Source organism: Osmerus mordax, chromosome 7 (genome assembly GCF_038355195.1).
Source record: "Osmerus mordax isolate fOsmMor3 chromosome 7, fOsmMor3.pri, whole genome shotgun sequence".
In the NCBI taxonomy this organism is placed as follows: Eukaryota; Metazoa; Chordata; class Actinopteri; order Osmeriformes; family Osmeridae; genus Osmerus; species Osmerus mordax.
The window spans coordinates 17,602,448-17,625,676 of NC_090056.1; the positions used below are offsets into that span (position 1 = coordinate 17,602,448).

Sequence of the window (23,229 nt, forward strand, 5' to 3'; positions counted from 1 at the left end):
GACTGTTTGTAGAACGGTTTAGGTCAACATATGCTGTATCTTTGTATGTGTGAGAGAGAAAGATAGAAGAAGCCAGTGTGTGTGTGTGTGTGTGTGTGTGTGTGTGAGTGTGTGTGTGTGAGTGTGTGAGTAATCCAGCCCCCTCCAGACAGATCAAGTGATGCCATGCCAGGATGGCAGCTGCGTCCCCCTGCAGGGGGCTCTGTAGGGGCAGTTACTCCTCACCACTACCAACCCCCCACTCAGGGGGGTTGGTGTAGTGGGAGGACAGGGGAGACAGGGGGGGCTGGGGGGAGACAGGGGGGGTTGGGGGAGACAGGGGGGGGTTGGGGGTGACAGGGAGGGGGCTGGGGGAGACAGGGGGAGACGGGGGGGCTGGGGTAGACAGGGGGGAGACAGGGAGGGGGCTGGGGGAGACAGGGGGAGACAGGGAGGGGGGCTGGGGGGAGACAGGGGGAGACAGGGAGGGGGCTGGGGGAGACAGGGGGAGACAGGGAGGGGGCTGGGGGAGACAGGGGGGGGCTGGGGGAGACAGGGGGGCTGGGGGAGACAGGGGGAGACAGGGGGAGACAGGGGGGGGCTGGGGGAGACAGGGGGGAGACAGGGGAGACAGGGGGGGGCTGGGGGAGACAGGGTGAGACAGAGGGGGTTGTGGGAGACAGGGGGGGCTGGGGGAGACAGGGGAGAGGCGAGTGGGGGAAACTGAGAGACGAGGGGTGGCTGAGGTTGTTCTGTCTGTCAGAACCATCTCAGACGTTTCCTGATGACAGAGAGGAACCCTGACAGAGAGAATCCATTCAGACACATATTGCTGAGCGGACTAGTCAGGGCAAGAGCAGTGGGCCAGGGTGAGGAGAGGAAGGGTAAGGAGAGGTGAGGAGAGGAGAGGGGAGGAGGGGTGAGGAGAGGGGAGGAGAGGAGGGGTGAGGAGAGGTGAGGAGGGGTGAGGAGAGGTGAGGAGAGGCGAGGGCGAGGAAGGGAGGGGAGGGGGAGGGAGGAGAGGAGAAGGAGACGAGAGGGGAAAGCAATGCCTCATGGAATAAATTATGACTTGTCACTGAGAGATGAGGCAGAGCAGGAGAACAGATGAGAAAAAGGGAGGGAGAGAGGGAAGGCGGAAGGAGGGTTCAATGAGGCCCAAGAGAGATTTGAGGAGAAGAGGGTGTACAAGAGGCCCGCACTGAAAGATGTGGTACACACACACACACACACACCTGACCGAGACTAAAGGAGCCAGAGGAGAAGCAACTCTAAGCTCACATTGTCAGATAACACGCATATCCACACACACACACACACACTTCTCTATCACTCAATCTCAAGTGTGGAAACAGGCCCGGTGCAGGACTGTGCTCCGCTTCCTGAGGAGCCTGTGGAGGCACACCGTCTCAGGTGGTGTGTGTTTTGTTAGGGGTAATTACAAGGCTCTGTGGATGCTGATTATAACAGCTCAGTACAATAACAGATGCCAGCTCCAGAGGTATGAGACTAGGAAAGGTATGTGTGTGTGTGTCCAGAATTAGGGGATTTAGGAATTCCTAAAGGAATTACTCTCACCTCCTCTCTTGTTCCTGTCCTTCTCTAAGCCCCCCCCCCCCCCCCCCCCCCCCCCCCGCCTCAGGGACACTAGCTTTGGATCCTTCTGTGTGTGTGTGTGTGTGTGTGCCTTCCAGATGCTCTACTGTCTAATGAGATAGTGTTCCTATCTGTCTCCCTGACTGTGTTATCTGTGGCCTGAACCATCTGGCCCCCGTCTCACACACACACACGTGCGCACGCGCTCACACACACGTACAAGCAAACTTGTTTTCTCTCAAAACCTTTTATGCAATTTCTCTATATAGGACATATATAATCCCAGAGAATAACTCTTCTTCTCATTAGCTGCAATGGAAAGACTATCAACTGAGAGGACGAAAGAAGAAACATTGAGGGAGAGATGAAGAGAGAGGCAGAGGGAGAGGCAGAGAGAGAGGCAGAGAGAGAGAGGCAGAGGAGAGGCAGAGGCAGAGGGAAAGGCAGAGGGAGAGGGCATAGGGAAAGGCAGAGGGAGAGGAAGAGGGAGAGGCAGAGGAGAGGCAGAGGGAGAGGCAGAGAGGAGAGGGAGAGGCAGAGGAGAGGGGGCAGAGAGAGAGGCGAGGAGGGAGAGGCAAAGGGAAAGGCAGAGGGAGAGGCAGAGGGCGGAAGAGGAGTGCGGTGTGTCCATGAAGGTCTTGTGTGGGTGTGAGTTCCTCTCTCCCCCCTGAGGAATCTTAACGAGGCATCTAATCACCAAACACAACACGCTTGACCTTCTGACACACACACACACACACACACACACATGATGGTACAGCACCAACAGCCAGGACCAGACCCAGCCAAACCAGACCGAACCAGACCGAACCAGACCAGAGCACACAAAGCACATACAACACAATCTGCTGACACGCACACATCCTCACACACACACTCACTCTCTCTCACACATATGCATAAACCAACAATTCCAAAGCAAGCGCAGAACCTCACAAATACACACCAGTTACCATTTTACACCCCCCTCCCCCCCTTCCCTCACCCTCACACACACCCACACCCACACACCACTCCCCTGGAGCATATCGTCGTCATACTGTGAAGGGATTTCAATGAGGACTTTTCTGTCAGGCGTATCCAATGAACACCCACAGCCCCCCCCCCCCTCCCCACCCAGGCCTAATCCAGCCCCATTAGAGGCTTGTTAGAGCAACTAGTCAGCCACTTAAAGACCTCTGAGAGCAAAACAACAGCTCGTGCTCAGCCAATCGAAACTCCTTTGTGTGCTGTTCTAAGACGCTTGGAGGGGAGGAGGGTTCTAGAACAGAACGGTGTTTACACCTGAAGGACACCATCCCTTTAATGTACAGCAACGTAGGAACAACGAACAGGGTTTCTCTTCAGCTTCGATAGAACCGTCCATACACCATTAGAGGCTAATGGAGGTGGAGAGATGGGGGGGGGGGGGGGGGGGGCAATGCACCTTTTCCAGTACATGTGACCCAGACTCACTGCTTCGTTATTGGGTCAAGAACATCAGTCAGAGCTCAACGGCTCCATGTTCAAGCTTCATCTGTGGGAAAGATCTCTTTGTTGACACGGTACACTATGACAGCCTGAAAAAAGACTCCCTGCATGTCCCCTGTGTCTGGGAAACGGTCGCTGCTGTGTGTGATGCTGTTTACAAGGACTATAATGGGCATGCTCCACGGCGAGACAGTTTGACCCCTGACCTGTCTGCTCCTCAGCTCCCGCCCCCACAAGCCCCTCCCACCACCCCGCCCCACCCCCCAAAACACACACACACACCTCCCCACCCACCCCAGTCCTATTCTCAGGTTTATGACTTAACGATGGGAAAACACACAGTCCGTTTGGCTCTCGTCACTTCCCCTGTCATCCTCCCCTCTCACCTCTCTCTCTCTGCACCCCTCTTCCAGCTCCTTTTCACGTCTCCAAGCCTCAAACACAGGCCCAGGCCCAGGCCCCAGACCCGGGCTCTTCCCCACACCCAGGCCCCAGGCTCCACCGTAGGGCCCACAGCCTTTGAGGGAAGGAGGCGTGATAAGGCTGTAGTTATGCTCCCCTGTACACGTCCCCGTACACGTCCCTGCAGCTCTACCCTCCCATCCCCTCCCCTGTTCAACCCAGACGTCCATTGATGAAAGAAAGACAGGCAGAGAGGCTCAAACAACAGCCTTAGCTCATGTTGACCTGGCAAAAAACAATATTTGCCATCACATTAACTAAAACCTCCACCTTCTTTCTTTACTCCTCCTTTCTTCTCCTTCCCCAACACTAATTTGATCCCCCCCATCCTTCATGTTCACATTCCAGGTGTTTCTCTATTCCGAGGGGAAAAAACGACTGACGTGTAGGAGTTCCAGCGAACACGGAATGCAGGAGCGAGGCCAACTGTCAACACGGCAGCCATTTTGAATAGGACACAAGGCCAGAGTGTACGAGTTGAGAGACAAATGGAGATACTGTACATCGACTGTTCCTCCATGCACTCTGGGCCCCATCTGATACTCTCGGCTGTCTCATCACACAGCGTGGTCAAGGAAGGGGGATAAGAGAACACTTAGAGGGTCAGACTGTATTTGTGTCAAGTCTCCTCCCTTTCTCCGCAGAATGAAGTCATTGTTTGACTATTATGGGATGCATTAGCATCAGGCTATTCCTAGCATGGGTGGGATGTAAAGTGGAGCCCGGGAAGATGACTGTGTGTGTGTGTGTGTGTGTTGTCCAAGAGGAGAGCATAGGAGAAGTCTCCATAAAGCACTGAGGAGCACGAAGACATACTCCTAAAACACAACTTCCTCTTCTTCTTTCTCCCTCCCTCCCTCCCTCCCATACCCATTCACCTCTCTATCTGCTACTCCAGTTCAAAAAAACGTACTTTCTTTCTCTCTCTCTCTCTCTCTATTTGCACAGGGAGTGGTAGAAACTCAATGTGACCCTGAAGCTGTATCACGTCTCACGATAGGAGAAAATAGAAAACCACAGACAGAGAGGAGAGAGATAAAGCTTGAGGGTAAAAGTGCAAGGGTGTTACTGCTGTCGGTCACTGTGTGTGTGTGTGTGTGTGTGTGTGGTGTGTGTGTGGTAGTTGGAGGCCCGCAGGTTCAGAGGAAGAAAAAGCCTGTTGACCCTTGACCCTTAGGCAGCTTCAGCGGAGACCAGTCGGTGTGTGACCAGGCGCGCGCAACAACACACACACCACACACGCACGCACACACACACACACACACACACACACAAACGCGCACACACACGCGCACACACGCACGCACACCACACACACACACGCACCACACACACACACACACCACAGCGGGAGCGGGGTTCTGGGAGACCCCCCCTCAGGTCAGCCCTTGTGAAGGGAGGGCTTGAGAACAGAGAGGAGGGTCAACATTGAGGAAGTGAGCAGGAGAATGCAACAGGTCTATCAATGACCGGTGATTGCTCTGCTCTTAGGCTAAAGACACCCCCACACAAACACACATGCATCCACATAACACATGCACAAAAACACACACAAAGCACACACCAACACAAGCTCATGTAGGACAGCAGAGTTTGACCATTTGACATATGTAAGTACATACTTTAAAATGACTACCACTAGACACTGAACGATTCAATAAAGCTACACACAAACACACACGTGCACAAAATGTGCTTTTGACATTTCAATCAAAGTAAGAACATGACTGGACTCTTCTTGCCCTTTTCCCAGCAGGAAGCCTTCTTTTCCTTCCTCTACCCTCTCTGACCCCTTTCTCTCTCTCTCTCTCTCTCTCTCTCTCTCTCTCTCTCTCTCTCTCTCTCTCTCTCTCTCTCTCTCTCTCTCTCTCTCTCTCTCTCTCTCCCTGCCCTCTGTCCCTCTTTCCTTTGATTTCTCCCTTCCTCTCTCTGCCCTCCTCTTTTCCTCTCTGATTCACTCCCTCTCTCCTCCAGGCCTCCAGGAGAGAACCATGAGCTTGGATGGGATTCAGAAGGACAGGTGGGGGGGACAGGGAGAGACAGAGAACAGGAGGAGGGAGAGAAAGAGAGGAGGGAAGGAGAGAGGCCAGGAGGAGGGAGAGAGAGGAGGGAAGGAGAGAGGCCAGGAGGAGGGAGAGAGAGGAGGGAAGGAGAGGCCAGGAGGAGGGAGAGAGAGGCCAGGAGGAGGGAGAGAGAGGAGGGAAGGAGAGAGGCCAGGAGGAGGGAGAGAGAGGAGGGAAGGAGAGAGGCCAGGAGGAGGGAGAGAGAGGAGGGAAGGAGAGGCCAGGAGGAGGGAGAGAGAGGAGGGAAGGAGAGAGGCCAGGAGGAGGGAGAGAGAGGAGGGAAGGAGAGAGAACAGGAGGAGGGAGGAGAGAGGAGGGAAGAGGAGAGAGGAGGGAAGGAGAGAGAACAGGAGGAGAGGGAAGGAGAGAGAAACGGAGGGGGGAGAAGAGAGGAGGTAAGGAGACAGAACAGGAGGAGGGAGGAGAGAGGAGGGAAGGAGAGAGAACAGGAGGAGGGAGGAGAGAGGAGGGAAGGAGAGAGAACAGGAGGAGGGAGGAGAGATGAGGGAAGGAGAGAGAGAAACGGAGGGGGGAGGAGAGAAGGGATAGAGGAGGAGTGGGATGACAGGGGCAATGATGGAGGAGAGACCATTCAGCAGGATGGTAGGGAACGACAGATCGATCATGTGACCTGACTGGTCCTTCCCTGGGTCAGGGTCCCTGCTGTTCCTCAAGTGTCTAGAAGTCTAGCCATTGTCTGAACACACACACACAGAACTGGGGAAATCAAGGCTTTGGGAGACCAAACAGTTACTAAATGCGGTCCTTTTGTAAGAGCATTTTCCATGGAAGTTTTAATGTAAGGGGTACTTGAATACATCACCACGGCAACACAGGCCTGCTGCCCACCAGAGAAAACACCCTCAGAAATAGCTCAGGCCCATATCTGACCAGCCTGCTCTCCTCCCTCCCTCCCTCCCTCCCTCCCTCCCTCCCTCCCTCCCTCCCTCCCTCCCTCCCTCCCTCCCTCCCTCCCTCCCTCCCTCCTCCAGTACATCATCATCATCCAGTCTTTGCTGTCTCTCTCTCTCCTCTAGTTAACAGGAGGTCTTCCTTTCATGTCTCCCCTTTCCCTCTCTCACCGCCCCCACCCCCCCCCCCCTCCCCTCCCCTCTCCCTCCCCCTCCCTGTCAGACATCCAGGACGCTAGCTCTCCTATTAAGGACAGGCAACATTTCTGTCTTTCTTTTTCGGTTTCCCCACCTCCCCACCTCTCTCCCTCCCTCTTCTCTCTCCCTCCCTCATGCATTTTGTCTCTCTTTCTATGTTATGCTACGTTTCCCTCACTCCCTCTCTCCCTCTGTGTCCTTATTCCTGGGCACTTAATGTGTGTGTGTGTCAGAGTGTGTGATTTATGTATGACATCATGTAGAGGAGTAGACAGCTATCAGACAACTTCTCTTCCAACAAAGTGAGACAGAGAGAGGGGAGAAGACTAAATGGCAGACTGAGAGAGATGACGGGATAGAGATCCAGAGATGAAAGGTGGTGGGTAGACATGTACGCCACAACACTGACTCAGAGGGAAAAGAAAGAGAGATAGAGAGATAGTTCCAGAGAAGTTGTGACCACATAGTGGGAATAAATTACTACTTAAAGGGAGCGGAGAGAGCTAGACAGAAAGAGAGAGAGGGGGGAGACAGAGATATATGAGTCAACAGAGTTGTCCCTCATGTATCCTACTTTTCCAACATGATCCTGTCATTCTCCTCTACAGTACTGTCTTTGTAGGCCTTCTACTCCAAGAAGGAGAAAAAGAGAGAGAAAGACAGAGAGAGAGAGAACTACAGATATATATAAAGATAGGATGACACACACACACACACACACAGTCTCCATGTGATTCCTGGTCCCTGTCTGTTGAGCAGCAGAGCCTGTCCTCTCTGCAGTAATGCCCTGGCCATCTGACCTGGCCCACAGTGTGGAGATATACATATATATGTGTGTATGTATATGTGTGAATATATATATATACACACACAGTAATGGGAGTGCATCAATAGCAGGATGTGTGGAGTTCCGACCAGGGTTGGGTGCGCGTTGGCGCTGTGCCCGCTGCTACACATGGCGCACAATGCTGCCACTTCAACAGAGTGTGACTGAGAGGGGTGTTCTGGGCCCGGGCGATGGGGGCAATGGGGAGGGGGGGCGCTGGAGGAAACCATCACCACGGTAACCTCAACTAGCCCCTGTTAGTGAGCCCCCACCCACCCTCCTCCTCCCTGTCCTGTTACAGAGTTCTCAGTTTGCTGCAACAGTTGACCCGCAGCTCTCGGGCTCATTCACTGTATCTTCCTCTCTCTCTCTCACTTTCTCTCACATACCCCCTGCCCTCCCCCATCCCCTCCACACCTCCTACCCTCATCCCCCCTCTCTCCCTCTCCCTCACCTTCCCTTCTCCACCCCTCACCCCCCTCTCTCTCTCCCTAACCTCCCCTCCTCTCTCATGCAACTGTGTGCAGCTAAAACAAACAGAGAGATAGAGACAGAGAGATAAAGTGGATGAGTGATGCTGAGGTAAGTTGTGGAGCATTTCTGAAGGTCGACCCTTCTGAGATATGATCCATCAACACTGGCCAGGCAGCATCAGGGTAGATAGTCAGACTGGTAGAAAAGAGAAATGTCTGCTGGAGGCCTAACTACCCTGAGCCACTGCAGGTGGGAGGTTGGAACCTTCAGTTCACAACTTCCAACACATCTGAATTCCATCTCAAGCTTCTATTTATGCAGTTCTATCAACATTAACAGTATTTATTTTTTAGTAAGTTATCTCTACATTCTTGAAAGTGTTTTCCCCCCCAAACAAAACTGTGATGACTACCTCTTCTACAGTTCCACGCACAAGTCTAGGGCAGAGGTTGGAGTAGAGGCTTGGATACTGGGCTAGGAGAACGCCTAGAAGGAAGGACCAAGAGGCCAGGGATACGAGCAAGGGGGCTAGGAAGAGAGGATAGGATACTAGGGAGTGAGGATAGGATACTAGGAAGAGAGGATAGGATACTAGGAAGAGAGGCCAGGAGGTGCGGGATTGGGGCTAGGAGGCTAGGTAGCAAGGCTAGGAGGCTAGTTAGAGGGGCTAGGAGGCTAGGTAGCAACGCTAGGAGGCTAGTTAGAGGGGCTAGGAGGCTAGGTAGCAAGGCTAGGAGGCTAGTTAGAGGGGCTAGGAGGCTAGGTAGCAAGGCTAGGAGGCTAGTTAGAGGGGCTAGGAGGCTAGGTAGCAAGGCTAGGAGGCTAGTTAGAGGGGCTAGGAGGCTAGGTAGCAAGGCTAGGAGGCTAGTTAGAGGGGCTAGGAGGCTAGTGAGGGAGGCTAGGGAGAGAGACTAGGAGGCTATGGATAAAAGGGGAGGGGGAGAGGGCGGAAGCTAGTCTACCTGAGCAGGTTGAGACGGAGATCAGGTTAACTAACATTCCAATCTCTCTCTCTCGTACCCTCTGGGGGGGCCTGCAAGACCCCACTGTCACACACACGCACACACAAACTCCTATCTTAAAGAGACAGTTCTCTAGAACTGCATTGCAAGGCAGTCCATGCAAGGTAGTCCAGGGTTATTTGGTCTCCTCTCCTGTCCTTCTGAAAGACCCTGCTCTCCTTCGTGTTCTCCATGCGTCTGGCATTCTTGGTGACACTAAGCACTCATGGATATAAAACACCCAGAGACAAGAGAACGTCTGTCAGACGACAGTGAGGAAGGTGAGAGGAGGGAGGAAGAGAGGAGAGGAGGGAGGAAGAGAGGAGAGGAGGGAGGAAGAGAGGAGAGGAGGGAGGAAGAGAGGAGAGAAGAGGAGGGAGGAAGAGAGGAGAGGAGGGAGGAAGAGAGGAGAGGAGGGAGGAAGAGAGGAGAGGAGGAAGAGAGGAGAGGAGGGAGGAAGAGAGGAGAGGAGGGAGGAAGAGGGGAGAGGAGAGGAGGGAGGAAGAGAGGAGAGGAGGGAGGAAGAGAGGAGAGGAGGAAGAGAGGAGAGGAGGGAGGAAGAGAGGAGAGGAGGGAGGAAGTGAGGAGGGAGGAAGAGAAGAGAGGAGGGAGGAAGAGGAGGGAGGAAGAATAGAGAGGAGGAAGAGAGGAGAGGAGGGAGGAAGAGAGGAGAGGAGGGAGGACGAGAGGAGAGGAGGGAGGAAGAGAGGAGGCATTAGCCGTGATCTGTGTGAAAAGAGGGACCGTTCCCCTTTCTCCTCCTCAGCAGTTAGAGTAAACACACCGGCGCTAACACTAACAGGTCTAAATCTGCTGAGACACACCGCTAACACAGCCTAACATTTACATTTTACATTTACATTTAGTCATTTAGCAGACGCTCTTATCCAGAGCGACTTACAGTAAGTACAGGGACATTCCCCCGAGGCAAGCAGGGTGAAGTGCCTTGCCCAAGGACACAACGTCAGTTGGCACGACCGGGAATCGAACTGGCAACCTTCGGATTACTAGCCCGATTCCCTCACCGCTCAGCCACCTGACTCCTAACACAGCCTACCACCACCTAACACAGCCTAACACAACCTAACACAGCCTAACACCGCCTAACACCGCCTAACACAGCCTAACACCACCTAACACCACCTAACACCACCTAACACCGCCTAACACAGCCTAACACAGCCGAACACCACCTAACACCGCCTAACACAGCCTAACACTGCCTAACACCACCTAACACAGCCTAACACAGCCTAACACAGCTGGCTTCACCTTAACAGCCTAACACAGCCTAACACAGCTGGCTTCACCCTAACAGCCTAACACAGCTGGCTTCACCCTAACAGCCTAACACAGCCTAACACAGCTGGCTTCACCCTAACAGCCTAACACAGCTGGCTTCACCCTAACAGCCTAACACAGCTGGCTTCACCCTAACAGCCTAACACAGCCTAACACAGCTGGCTTCACCCTAACAGCCTAACACAGCTGGCTTCACCCTAACAGCCAGGCACCACACCCTGAACCCAGCAGGTCAAGCTCCCAGGAGAAGGGGAAGAGACCCCCTCCTCAGGTGTTCCACACTGCTAAAAACATACTGACTTCAGCAGCTCCAAATGATCTCTGTGCTTCTCTTTGCTTTTTATTTCTTTTTTAAGACCAGAGACAAAAGCTCAGTGTGTGTAAAACTGAACCTGAAACCTTGACAGTGATTCTAAAGATGTTGTCGTCGTTCTGCTCTCCAGAACGTGCTACCTGGAATTTTTAAGTACGTAAACCTGACACTCCAGAGCAGAGCCTGGAGGCCTGTCGGGTAAACCAGGATCTGTCTCACCCACAGAACAAGAGTGTGTGAGCTGGATCAGGTAGCAGCAGGTACAGCACAGTACACAGACAACACAATGACACGGCCAGACACAGCCAGCCAGGGTGGGAGGGGTGTGTGTGTAGGAGTGGTGTGTGTAGGAGGGGGGTGTGTGTGTGTGTGTGTGTAGGAGGGGTGTGTGTGAGTGTAGGAGGGATGTGTGTGTGTAGGAGGGGTGTGTGTGTGTGTGTGTAGGAGGGCTGTGTGTGTGTGGGGTGTGTGTGTGTATGTGAGTGTGCGTGTGTGTGTGTACGAGGGGTGTGTGTGTGTGCGTAGGAGGGGTGTGTGTGTGTGTGTGTGTAGGAGGGGTGTGTGTGTGTGTGGGGGGGGGGGGGGGGGCTCACCTGTCCCAGGTCCAGGGTGACGTTGACCTCGTTGTACTCGGTGCTCCGGGAGAGGGGCGGGCTCTGCCACCAGCGCTCTGTCCCGTCTATGGCATTGGTGATGGGGTGGGCGCGGTCACTGTCCCCCATGGCACAGATGTCACAGTACTGGCCCTGAGGGACACACACAGACAGACACACCCCACAGTGTGTCAGACAACAGATTGTCAATTATCGCCACAGACACTCAGGTTACACTGCATCCATGCAATGCACAGATTTAAAGAGATATCACACTCATATTTTACACACAATTATACTCAATCTCAACATACACGTGTCGACTTTACCCAGACCCTATTTGTCAAATAGCAGGGGTTTCCCAATGTTTATCTTACTCTTTTAACACACATATCCTTATCATTTAACTGACACAGTGTAAAGTGGACTTAACATGTCTCTTTAAACGGCAGGGAGAAAAGATTCCTTCAGTAACCTTGAGGTTCACAAGATCGTTTCACTCTCGCAGGAAAAATGAGTGTGGTTTATGTAGGCTTAACCTGAACAAGGGGACAGGTTCAGAAACCCAACGCCAGGGGCAACAGAGGTCAGACGTCACTCCCACTTCTTTACCTCTCTCTCTCTCTCGCTCTTCCTATCTGTCACACTCTCTCTCTCTCTCTCTTCCTATCTGTCACACACTCTCTTCCTCTCACTCTAACCCTCTCTCTTTCTTCCTTTTTCAGTTTCTTTCTCCCCCCCCACCCATTCCCCCCTCTCTCTATCCCAACCTCTCTCTTTTTGCTCCCTCTCTCTGAGGCCACCTTGAAGTCAGGATAAAGACTCCTGACCTTTGCCTCCCTTCCCTACTCAGGGGTGTTTGCTAGCTTGGTGAGCTCAAGGAGCGCCCTCAACTCACAGCACAAAGACAAGGAATGTACCGACCAGAGACCCTTTCCTGTGTGCCGGCTGCTGTTCCGCTGTTGATCGTGCACTTCGGTTAATGATGTGTTTTATCTCGCCACTATTAATATCGGATCAACGGTCAACAGGCCTCCGTAATCTTTCGCAAAGAAAGAGCTGTGCTTTGACAATGGTCGGGGAAGCTAATAAGTATTGAAGGGTCGGTAATTAGTAATTGAGTAATGAGTACCGAGAAGTAAACAGTGTAGTTTCTCGGTCAATAAAATCTGATTGGATCAGAGAGGCCTCCACAGTCTGCCCTCTCTCCAGACCCCAGCCAGGCCTGGCGAGCAGAGGCCAGAGCAAGCGATCGCACGCCACCTGCTCCTCCATGTAATCTCTCCTTCCTTCCTTCTCTCTCTCTTTACATGAAATCCATACATCAACGGCATGTCATCCAGCCATGTCCACAGAGAGAGGGGGAGGTGAGGTGACGTCATGGTGAGACCAGGGAGAAGTCTGGCCTGGAGAGGAGGCTGTCGAAGAACTTGTACAGGAGAGAGGGAGTGAAGGATGGAGGCCGGAGGGAGGAAAGGAGGTCGGGTCCTAGCTAAAACTCCTCTACTTCACTCCTCTCCACCCTGCTGTTTTTAATTAATGATAACACATACACGCATGTCTGTCAGGCAATAAAAGGGATTAGGGAGACCCAACTGTGGTGTGTGTCTGCACATGTGTGTGAACATGTGTGTGTGTGTGTGTGTGTGTGCTTTTGTGAGTTGAAATCGAATTTCAATTGTCCATCCATAGTCGTTCAGCTCTCTCCACAGCAACTTTGCTTGATCACCATGGCAGCAAAATTGACTGCACACACACCCCATGAGGGCTAAGGTTTATGTGGTCTATTCTAATCACTCGTAATTGGTTTTCTCCAATTACGAAACCTCTTAGGAGGTTAAAGTGTTTCTTTGATTACTTTTAATTTCCGCTTTGCTAGCTACATGGTATGCCAATGTTGAGACTACTGTCAGGCAAGAATATGCTTACACACGTTTCTGTAAAGTTGTAATAGTGGATTTTGATTATTCATGTAGGCCTACGTTGTCTACTTTTTCCAGATACTTCTCACCCGCTGCCTGTGTCACACTCCAGTCCCCCTCCACTGCCAGCCGCGCTCGAGGTCATGTCCCACCTCTGGTCTCACAGAATGCCTGACATTCCTCAGTGGAAAATCCCTCATGAAATGTAGCTTTGGAACCAACATTTTACTATTTTACAATGTTTGCACATTTCACTAACTTGCCAACAAGCACCGTCGTGCCCCGCCGTGGGAACTATAACCTCCATTTTTCTTTCTCAGTAACCCATGGTCTAGTAAAAACTACGTAGGCTTACAACCCTGTAATACCCTACTGTCAAAACTAAAGTGCACGCACTGCACTGCACGGGTCAGTCGTTTCGTGGAATGCGGGGACAGGTGGGCCAGAATCCACCGGCTGTTTAGAACTGCAAGCGGCAGAATTTGGCAATCTAAAATATTCACAATATATATTTTTTATCACAACATAAATAGCATAGACCACGATTAACAGCCTGAGATATACCCAGACAGAGATTACCCACCTGGATGGTTTGACTCGGTTCTCCGAAAACGGGCCCCCCAACCAGTTTGCAGTACAAATCCTGTATCGTCCTTGTGTTGTCCTCCCCGCAGGTTGCGGTGGCGGTGATTTTTGTGCCTTCAGCCAAGTTGAAGTATGGAGGGTGTAAGCTGTAACCGTTGACACCATTAGTCGGGAGCTCCTGTGCTGATACACAGCACATCAGTGGTAGGAGCAGAAACAGGCTAATAACAGCCCATGTGCGGCTGTCGCCAGCCGGGAACAACGTCCCCAGCACCGGTTCCCTCGCCATCGTCACCTGTGCTCTACGGTTTGATGAGCGACTGCAAAACAACGGCTGAAAAACTACAGTAAAGTTTCTAAATCAACCACGAAAAAAGCCTGCCTTTGCCAATGATCAATATTACTTATTAGCATTTAAAGTTTAGCCGTCTAAATCGCAACATGTAAAGTTTAAAAAGGAAAGTTAACTCCGAGTCATTGCGTGGGGAGCAGAGCTGTGCGCTTAGCTGAGGTTGCTCTCTCTCTCTCGCTCTCTCTCTCTCGCTCGACCGGGCACCTAATCAGCGCTGGTGCAGCTCGAGCTGTGTTCTCTCCACCTCCCTCTCGGCCTGTGTGGCTGAAACAGGGGAGCTTAGAGCGTGAGGGGTACTGGCTCAGAAGCGCAGACGGCCAACCAAATGATGCGGCGTTAATCACAGACTATCTAGTCTACTACACTCTCAAGGCCCTCTCCCTTCCTCTTTCCAAAACACCTCTTCAGAAGTATAGCCAACCATATAGACACACTCTGAACAAGGCAGAAGAGTGAATTCGGTTAATCATTAAAACGAACATCTACAAATCGGTCAGAATTAGCAGAGGGGAATGGAACTGTCCAATTCACAATAACTGACCGAAAATTCCACCTCTGGTCTGAATTATGTACTTCATCTGATCCCCGAAATACATTTTATCGTCAAACTGTCCTGATGCAACAGTTTTAAAGTGGCAGTAGGATCTTTATAACTGTAGCCCACCAAGTTTGGATTGAACCCTCATCCTCATTTCTCATCCTTCCTTGAGAAATCACTGATATGATGTGACTGGGTGGGTGACATGTGAATAGAGCAGCGTTAAAGATCACACATCGCATCCTATAACTTTGAAGGATGGTTCTGTAGTGTTCTGGAACTGCTTAAATGTAGTTTCTGGAAACGAGGGCTGTCCAGTCGCCAGCCACAACCATATATCAGACTGACAGGAAGACGAGACAGGGAGTTGGAGACAATCTTCCTTCCTGGGCTGATAGTGGACACCCTACCCGTGGCCTGCTGTCCAGACACAACTCCTGTAGCTCCTAACTCCTACTTTAACTTTTTGTATTTTATAAATTTAGCAGCGACTTTTACGCAAAGCCACAAACAAAGAGTGCATAAAGTACATCTGGTAATCAAAGACCAGAAGTAGACAGTTCTAACAGTATTTCAGTTGTTACTTTTCTTCTGGCTCCTAAATCCTCCTCCCTAGAGGCAGTTATGTAGATCAGATGCACTGTGTTGCTGTGAGGGAGCGACAGACCAGCTGGCTTAACTAAATCCTCTCAAACGGACAGAAGTATCCAGAGTCTCTGGGGATGGTCTAAAGACAGCCAAGTGGTACCTTCACCCCCTCACTGGGATCTTTGTGTGTGTGTGTGTGTGTGTGTGTGTGTATTCCAACCCCAGGAGAGAGAAGTTAGGGCACCCCCCCCCTCTCTCTCTCTCTCTCTCTCTCTCTCTCTCTCTCTCTCTCTCTCTCTCTCTCTCTCTCATCTTTCGTTCCATCGCCCTCTGTAATCTCCTCTCTCTTTCTGTGAGCTGTCACTTTCTCCTACCAGCTTTTGTGTTAATCCTTATGTGCGTTTGTGTGTGTGTGTTTGTGTGTGCATGTATGTATGTGTGTGTTAGACAGTGTGATGAGCAGTGACAGAGACAGTCCCCTACTCAGTATTCTGTCCTGACACCATCACTAAAGGAGGCTCACAGTAAGTACGGACACCCAGTGTGTCTACACCAGCCTATACTGGTTGACAATATATGGATCATCAACGAGCTAACACACACCTAAAAAACAGAGATGGCAGTTTTCTTCTCTCTCCCAGAAATATCCCTGAAAAACATCCACTCTCTTTCACTTTCAGATCCCACTGAATAGTTTGACATAAACCACCGCACAACCTACTGTAAACGCTCAATAGATCAATCAGACTGTCTTCCAAAGTCCCGCGGGGTTCAGAGGTGAGGGGTGAGTGACTGGCAGACTCAGGTCTTGTCACGGCTCAGTCATGCTGAGCTGTAATATCCACATGCTCCACATTCCAGCCGCTCTCAGGAGCCCAGGGCTCTGTCCGCACTCTCCCAGGCATCCTGCCTCTCTCCCTCCCTTCAGGGAATCCATCCTGATTGGGCAGGTGCTGATCCTCAAACCTTGTCTCGTCAGATTAAGGATGCCGCGAGGAGAAGGAATGAAGGAGGGAAGGAAGGAAGGTATTCATTATGTATTTTACTTGATTTGTGGACAAAACAGACATTTGACCATGCAGTAATAGCATCAGACGCACGCATAACGTATGTAGAAGCGAGCCTGTGTTTGTGTGTACATGTTTTGCCATAACGCTAAATCAGTGGGAGAGACAAAATCCCATATAATAAGAATAACAAGGGGCAAACATGTTCTGAGTATCATATTGAGAGGCCATGTTTGCACAGTTCAGACCAGGAATAGGGCCTCTCCCAGACTCTCTCTCTCTCTCTCTCTCTCTCTGTTTTCATCTCTCCCCCCATCTTAATTTAAGATCTCTATATGTTTAGTGTTTTGCACCTCCCTGCCACAGTAAATTCTGTGTTTGTATAACATACATGGCGAATAAACCGAATTCTGATTCTGATCTGTCTCTCTTTCTTGGAATGTGTTCACTGAGAGCATTGTGGGCTCTGGGAGCCTGAAGGTGCTTTCAGTGCTGCTCTCCTGGGAACAGGGTCTCCCAGCAGGGGTCCAGGTGTGTCCAGGTGTGTCTCGTCCGGGACAGAGTTGGTCCACTTGGAGGCACGAGAACATCAGACAGCTGGAGAAAAGTCATGGAGTAGATGTTGTGTGACACAAAACAATAGTGACAGCTATTTTAAACAATAAGCTTTTCCAGCAACTAAATTAAGCCTTACAATAAAGTTGTTTGGTTGTTACGCTAGTTGACTGAAAGTGACTGGAGAATTCAAGTGTGTGCGCACTGCGGAAGCGCTGTCCAGATGCCTCACACACTCCGTCTGCCATACACATGTTGACCTCTGACCCTGGTCCTCTGCGGAGCATCACAGCAAACTGCCAGAGGTCAGCGGCCTGGTCGACCTAGGAAGTCTGGAGTCAATGTGTTAATACTACACAGCCTTCATTCACTGATAAACAACAGAATTCCAGCCTGGGGGCAGGGCAGGAGTGGGGTGGGGGCAGGGCAGGAGTGGGGAGGGGGCAGGGCAGGGCAGGAGTGGGGAGGGGGCAGGGCAGGAGTGGGGAGGGGGCAGGGCAGGTCTGCCTACACATGGATGAAGAAGTGTCATCAGTCTGTCACAATTAACAGTTTAGAGAGTCCAATTTTAAGAGAGGGGGACGACAGAGAAGACAGGAAGAGGAAAAGAAAGGTATGTAGAAGATCACCCACCAAACGGAGATGAGAAGCTGGAGAGAAACATACTCTCTGGATCAAACCCTGTGTGTCTGAGGCCAGATTAACTTCCTGATCGTCAAGGAGCTTCTTGTGAAGCAAAGAATAAGCCACGTCGTCTTGGTAACAAGCCTAACAACAGCCCTCCGTTCAGAGCCTGCAGTCCACGGTGAGAGTACAAACCCTTGTAATAGAGTCAGTGTTTGAGACGTGTGTGTTGGTGTGACTGCGCAGACAAGCTGGCAACTGTTGGAGACAACAACAGTCTAGAAGATTCTCTGATAAGACTTGGATAAGCCACAAACACACACTCTCTGTCTCTCTCCCACAGACACACACACACAAATAACACACACACACACACACACATGGACGGACTCTCTCACACACACTTTTTCGCTCACACACACACACACACACACTTTCTCTCTCACACACACACACACACACACACACGTACGCAGACGCACACTCTCACACGCACTCTCTTTTACACTCACACATTTTGTTCTGCTTCCCTCAAAGTTCATCCATGGTTGGCATGTCTCTAAACAGAGAGCCAGGGGCCCAGGTTACGAGGAGAGGCAGCAGGCATGCTGTGAGGCAGTGCAGCTGGAGGAAAACACGACAACCAGGAAACACACCATACCCATGATGAGAGGGTGGCAGGGAAAATACAGGAAGACAGAACATTAGAGTTAAAAAAGAGAGGTTCACGTACGAGTGTAGCAAAAGTAGACCCTAGGAGAGAAAATAAGCACCCCCCCCCCCCACACACACACGGCACTCATCAGCTGCACTGTGTGCACACCTGTCTCACCTGTGTCATCCGCCCATCTGTCAGGCTGCCTTCTGCCTTCTCACAAAGGCCTTGTGATGTCATCACCAGGCACCCCTCAACACCTCTCACTTAACCTGGGTCTGTGTCAATGACAGACAGCCCCTAGTCTACTTTAGCCTAGACCCAGTTCCGACCAGTCCTGTGTCGTCCTAGTTGAACCTGGCCTCTACACACTGAGTCACATGACTTTGTCTACAGCATGTACAGATACAAAGAAAAGGAAACCTCTGCCTGTTGAATGGAGTGAAATTAAATCAAAGATAGAGAGATGCCAAAGATGGCTTTCCCCAGTATGTTGCAGTATCTTTCACTGACAGAGAAGACATACACACACACACTCTATCTGACACCCAAACAGACTTATACATCATGATTAATCTTATTTGTCTGTCTGGCCCCTCTCTAACCACCATCATACCTACACAGACCTCCTCTCCTGTAGATCCTCCAGCAGATAGCACAGGCCGGTACACTGCTGCTGCATTGTGGGTACAGATGTGTTTGAAGTACCTAAGAGGGGATGTTTGGGAGAGGGGGGAGGGGGTTGGGTGAGGGGGACGTGTTTGAAACTGACAGCCGAGGCAGGTAGCTACACGTCCTCTCCTCTGCCACTCAACCACTCCATTCCACACATACAGAACACTCCTGGTGGCCCCCTTTTCTTTGGTTCCTTTTCTTTCTCTCCCTTTTGTGGAACTCACCTGCTTTGAAGTCCTGTTTTTCTCGTGAAAGAGAATGACAAAGAAAGCTAAGCTCACAAAGCAAGAACAAGTAGAGAGAGAGCGAGAGAGAAGCAGAAAGAGAGAGGGAAAGGCAGAAAGAGAGAACTGAAGAGCAACGAAGGTTAAGAAAAAGAGAGTGCAGTCTTGCAGGAGGCTTTATAAAACCTGCAACATCTCAGGCCTACAGGCCAAACATCTAATCTAGATATTCTTACTATTCTAAACAGACAGGAGGAATACTTTAGAAAAGTGTGCCTTAGCAATGTGGAGGCCTTGCTGAGTGGAAGTCTTTTTGTACTGGGCCCTCAGTACCTCTCCTCTCTCCACAATGAGGCCCTCCAGAATCTCTCCCTCTCCATTCAAGCCCTGTGTTCCCATGGAAAACAGGCCCTCATCAGACTAAAACAACCCCAAACAGGCAGACAAAAACAGACAGCCAATCACAGATACACAACGTAAAAACAAGCAGTCAAGCACAAACAGACAAAAAACTCAAAACAAAACAACAAAAGCAGCCAATAAAAGCTGTTTAACTCAAATAAATGACCAGCCGGTTTTTGTGCATGTACACGAGCCAAACCTTCCTCAATCATGAGGATATTGTCTCTTTATATGGATATCCATGGATCTGAACTTATATCAAAGGTAGGCTACGGCGTGTCCGCTTACTACCTTTACCAGAGACAGAGCTTCCATTGTTACCTGAGGGGTGGCTGTCCAGCCCTCCACTCAGAGCCCTGGAAGGTATGTGGGGTCCAGGTGGGGTGGGGAAATACTGAGGAACACTAGTATGGTGGCCCCCTGGGATCAAAACGTACTGAAGGTCTGGAGCCTAGACTGTGAGGAGGGAACGCACTTTGAAACAGTTTATAGGTCAAAGGTCCCTACTATCCCAGAACCATTTCAAAGTCGATGGGGAATTCTGGTATTACATTATTACGGCCAGTTTGTCAAACTGCTGGCTGCAGGACGGGTGACATCATCCTGCTCGCCTGTTGTCGTTTCTACAACCCCGTCAAGCAGCAACTTACAACCACAGAGCTCTGCACCAGAGCACTAATCAGGATGTGGAGTGATGAGAGGTGTTGAGAGTCAGTCACACAGACCACTCTTCTGGGAGGGTTAATGAGGGTGCTCAGTGATGTTAAGAGGTGATCACACCGAGACCTCTGATCTGGAGGAGAAAAGGGGGAGGAAGATGAGAGGGAGCAATGAGTACTGGTCAGGCTGCTGTCTGCCTCCCCACCTGGGACAGAAATGAGGTACGAGGTCAGGGAGGGGGAGTTTGAGAGGTAACGGGAGAAAGAGCAGTACTGCGCTTGCCAGAGCAATGTGAAAGAGGGGTATAGAGGATTATGAAAGAGAGATGAGAATCTGTGGGAAACCTCCACTCAGTTAAGATGCACTTACAGACAGCTGTCATTAGCTGAGGATGCCATGATGCCTCAGAGCCACTCTGGGTCTCACTGATCACTGAGTGTTCAAACACTGATGACTACGTATGTACTCAGTCCCTGTCATCTACAGACAATGTTAGTCTGCGCTGTGAGAATTACCCAAAACCAGATGTTCCTGCGGAGGAAACCAGCCCCACAGGACCAGATTACTAGCATGCGTCTCTATATGCGTTCTATCCACCTGTTTAGCAAAAATAGTAACTTTTTAAATCCTTAAGCATCCATTTATGCTGCGATTTGTGATCCTGCACTGCCACCTACTGGTAACAATAACACACTACTCAGATGAACAAGGAATGCCCCAATTTTAATGCTTGGGATAAACAAAATATGCCAAACCTTTCAAATCAGAGTACTATATTTGGGGCAGCAAACAGCCATGGGGTTTTATACTTGTCAAGACTCAGAACATGATTGGCATTTGGCTGCTTCAAGTTTCTGAAACATTCAGCAGCCAGCTCAAATGCTTTAGGCATAAGAGGAATATCTTTTATTTAATTAGAACAGTTAAGACCTAGAAGTCTTTCGTTGTCTATCAAGTTAACTCAAACACAACAAAGAGCTTTGATTCAAAATATGAAAAAGCAATCCAATAAAAAAGGAAACCAAGAACATCATATTTTTCCATTTTCTTTATTTAACAAAGTTTCCACTGTTGTAGCTTCTCTTTTAGAACGTCCTGGAAAGAAAAAAAAAAGTATTGGTCAGACCTGGTGTGTAACAAACCTCATATATACACACACATACACCTGACACACGTACACAAGAGACCTCATCCTTAAACACTGGATTGCAAGTCTCTGAAAGACCAGTCTCTCTGAACTGCTGTTGCAACACTGAGATGGAAAGGGTAATATCTTGGAGGAGTGATCAATCAAAACATAACTACCCTACAGTACCAACAGAGGGGAAAGCTTATTCATCCATATTGTGGGGGTGGGGGGCACATTTGCAAGTGTAGGGTATTTGTCTATCCTGTTACCAGTTCAATTGCTCTTCAACAAACCAAGTTCCTCTCAGAAGATTATAAACACAGCCATGAATACAAACTCATTTAAGTGGTTCTTACTTTGACACGATGCTGTCAGTCTTAGCCAGCCTCAGGAGAGAGTCATCAGCCTCGCCCTGTTAAAGACAGAACCACCAATCAAAAAGCCGCTGCTATGAATGAATGATTACCCTTTCATGTCTTTGTTAGTTCGTTCATTCATTACTGATCATGTACACTGAGGTGATTGAGTGAAGGTGATTTTCAGGCATGCTACACAGCAGCACATTGCTATACTGGTGAGGCTGGGTGAGGTGTCTGAAACAGAATGCAAGATCTGGTATTGAACCTACCATTCTACGGATGGCACCACAGATAGCGTAGGTCTTGAACTGACCGTTGAAGCGACCGGTTGCCTTGTCAACCTGAAAAAGCAGGATTAATAAAAATCTATAAAATGTGTAAGAGTTTAGGACAGTTATTGAGTAGCTTACTTTGTGCCACACAACCTCTTAATAAATTCCAATCATCAGAGTAAATCATGGTTCCATGCAGGTAGACTGCGTTTCACAGCCTCTTACAGACAAGGGGATCACAGAAAGGTATAATTTGGCCACTGACCTCAGCTATGTTGATCTGGATGGAGGCATGGTCCTTGGCTCCAATGATCCTGTTGCTAGCAGAGCTGCGTATCACGGGACATATAGGATGTTATTATAACTACCTGTTGTAAAATACTATTAGACAATATGTGTAATACACCGTCATGTCAAATTGCATGTTTGCACAGTGGACTACATGTTTTACTGTCGTAAACCGGCTAAAGAACCATCTACTCACCATTTACGTGGGACGTAAAGGTCTACGAATTCACCAGCGTCGTTCTGCATTTTGTAAGGTTGGAGGGATGATCGCCGAAGGGGATCTGGAAATTACAGGGGAACAAACATGAAATCAGCAGGAGTTGTTGACTGTCTACAAATTGTTGATTTGCGAACACAAGTGTTTAAGTCCTAGCTAGTTAGCTGGCATTAAGGGTGCATAGCATGTCGTATACACTCTGTCCGCATGTGGCAGGCTCAGGTACAGTAGCGTCATGTGTTCTAGCGTTTAGAAGCCAATATATCGTTTGAATTGGGGATATTCCAAGCTATATTTTTAATTGACTAGTTTATTTTGATACTGTATGAGGAAACTGAGGTTGAAATGACCAAATTCCAACAGCTTTTGCATTTACAAAACAGCGAAAATATCTTGCCTACCGTTCGTGACAAATGGCCGACAAGAAAGGAAGTGTGGTGACCAACCCGGAAGTTAAAATATCTGACACAACAACTACTTCCTGCGAAAAACCTTTTTAGTTTTTGTATATTTTTAAACATATTTACATTCTATTAAGACAGACCAACGAAACATGGTAAAAAATGTTTTTGAAAAAACAGGCGATTATAAAGAACATTTATCTAAATAATAAATAAATACAAGTTACAGTGAGCGAGTCATGTCAAAGGAAGTAGAAACACAGCGCGCCCAATCTTGGATCTCGGTAAAAGTAACGTTGAGAACTGTTCATTTGAAAGAACATATCGGCATATTGGTTATGGATTCGGCTAAATCTGGACAACCAATCAAGCAAAATCATAATACATCAAATAATAATTTCTTGGTTTTAAGGAGTTTTGTTTAGATCTGGTTTTAGGTGTTGTCAACTTAATATAAAGCAAAGCAGTAGCCTAACGAGGCTATGCAAGAAAAACTGCATGATTGGCAGCCGATCGGTTAGCAATGAAATTATGTCCAGGCCGACACTCAGAGTCTGAGTGTCGGCCTGGACATAATTTGTCATAAGT

The 23,229-nt window shown here is 49.7% G+C and overlaps 2 protein-coding genes across 2 annotated transcripts in view; both read right to left on the minus strand.

Annotated features, from left to right (window-relative positions):
• The window catches only part of LOC136945363 (laminin subunit alpha-5-like), a 57,944-nt gene extending 43,960 nt beyond the window's left edge, over positions 1–13,984 (minus strand). Inside the window, 2 exon segments of the mRNA XM_067239133.1 lie at positions 11,189–11,341; positions 13,694–13,984. Coding sequence (XP_067095234.1) covers positions 11,189–11,341; positions 13,694–13,984 — 444 coding nt within the window.
• Positions 13,985–21,008: 7,024 nt separating this feature from the next.
• Positions 21,009–22,681, minus strand: rps21 (ribosomal protein S21). The gene is made up of 6 exons (XM_067240138.1): positions 22,642–22,681; positions 22,220–22,304; positions 22,001–22,064; positions 21,733–21,804; positions 21,461–21,516; positions 21,009–21,070 (listed from the first exon to the last, which is right to left on the minus strand). Exons 2-6 carry the CDS (start codon positions 22,267–22,269, stop codon positions 21,061–21,063), a joined length of 252 nt encoding a protein of 83 aa, XP_067096239.1. The 5' UTR covers positions 22,270–22,304; positions 22,642–22,681; the 3' UTR covers positions 21,009–21,060.
• Between the last annotated feature and the right edge of the window lie 548 nt (positions 22,682–23,229).

Excerpts from the sequence above, each read along its gene's own strand:
- rps21 (XM_067240138.1), bottom strand. The coding sequence starts at position 22,269 with ATGCAGAACGACGCTGGTGAATTCGTAGACCTTTACGTCCCACGTAAA. Across the intron at positions 21,805-22,000 it reads TCCAGATCAACATAGCTGAG|GTTGACAAGGCAACCGGTCG; the intron begins GTCAGTGGCCAA and ends CTGCTTTTTCAG. Across the intron at positions 21,517-21,732 it reads GTGGTGCCATCCGTAGAATG|GGCGAGGCTGATGACTCTCT; the intron begins GTAGGTTCAATA and ends TGTCTTTAACAG.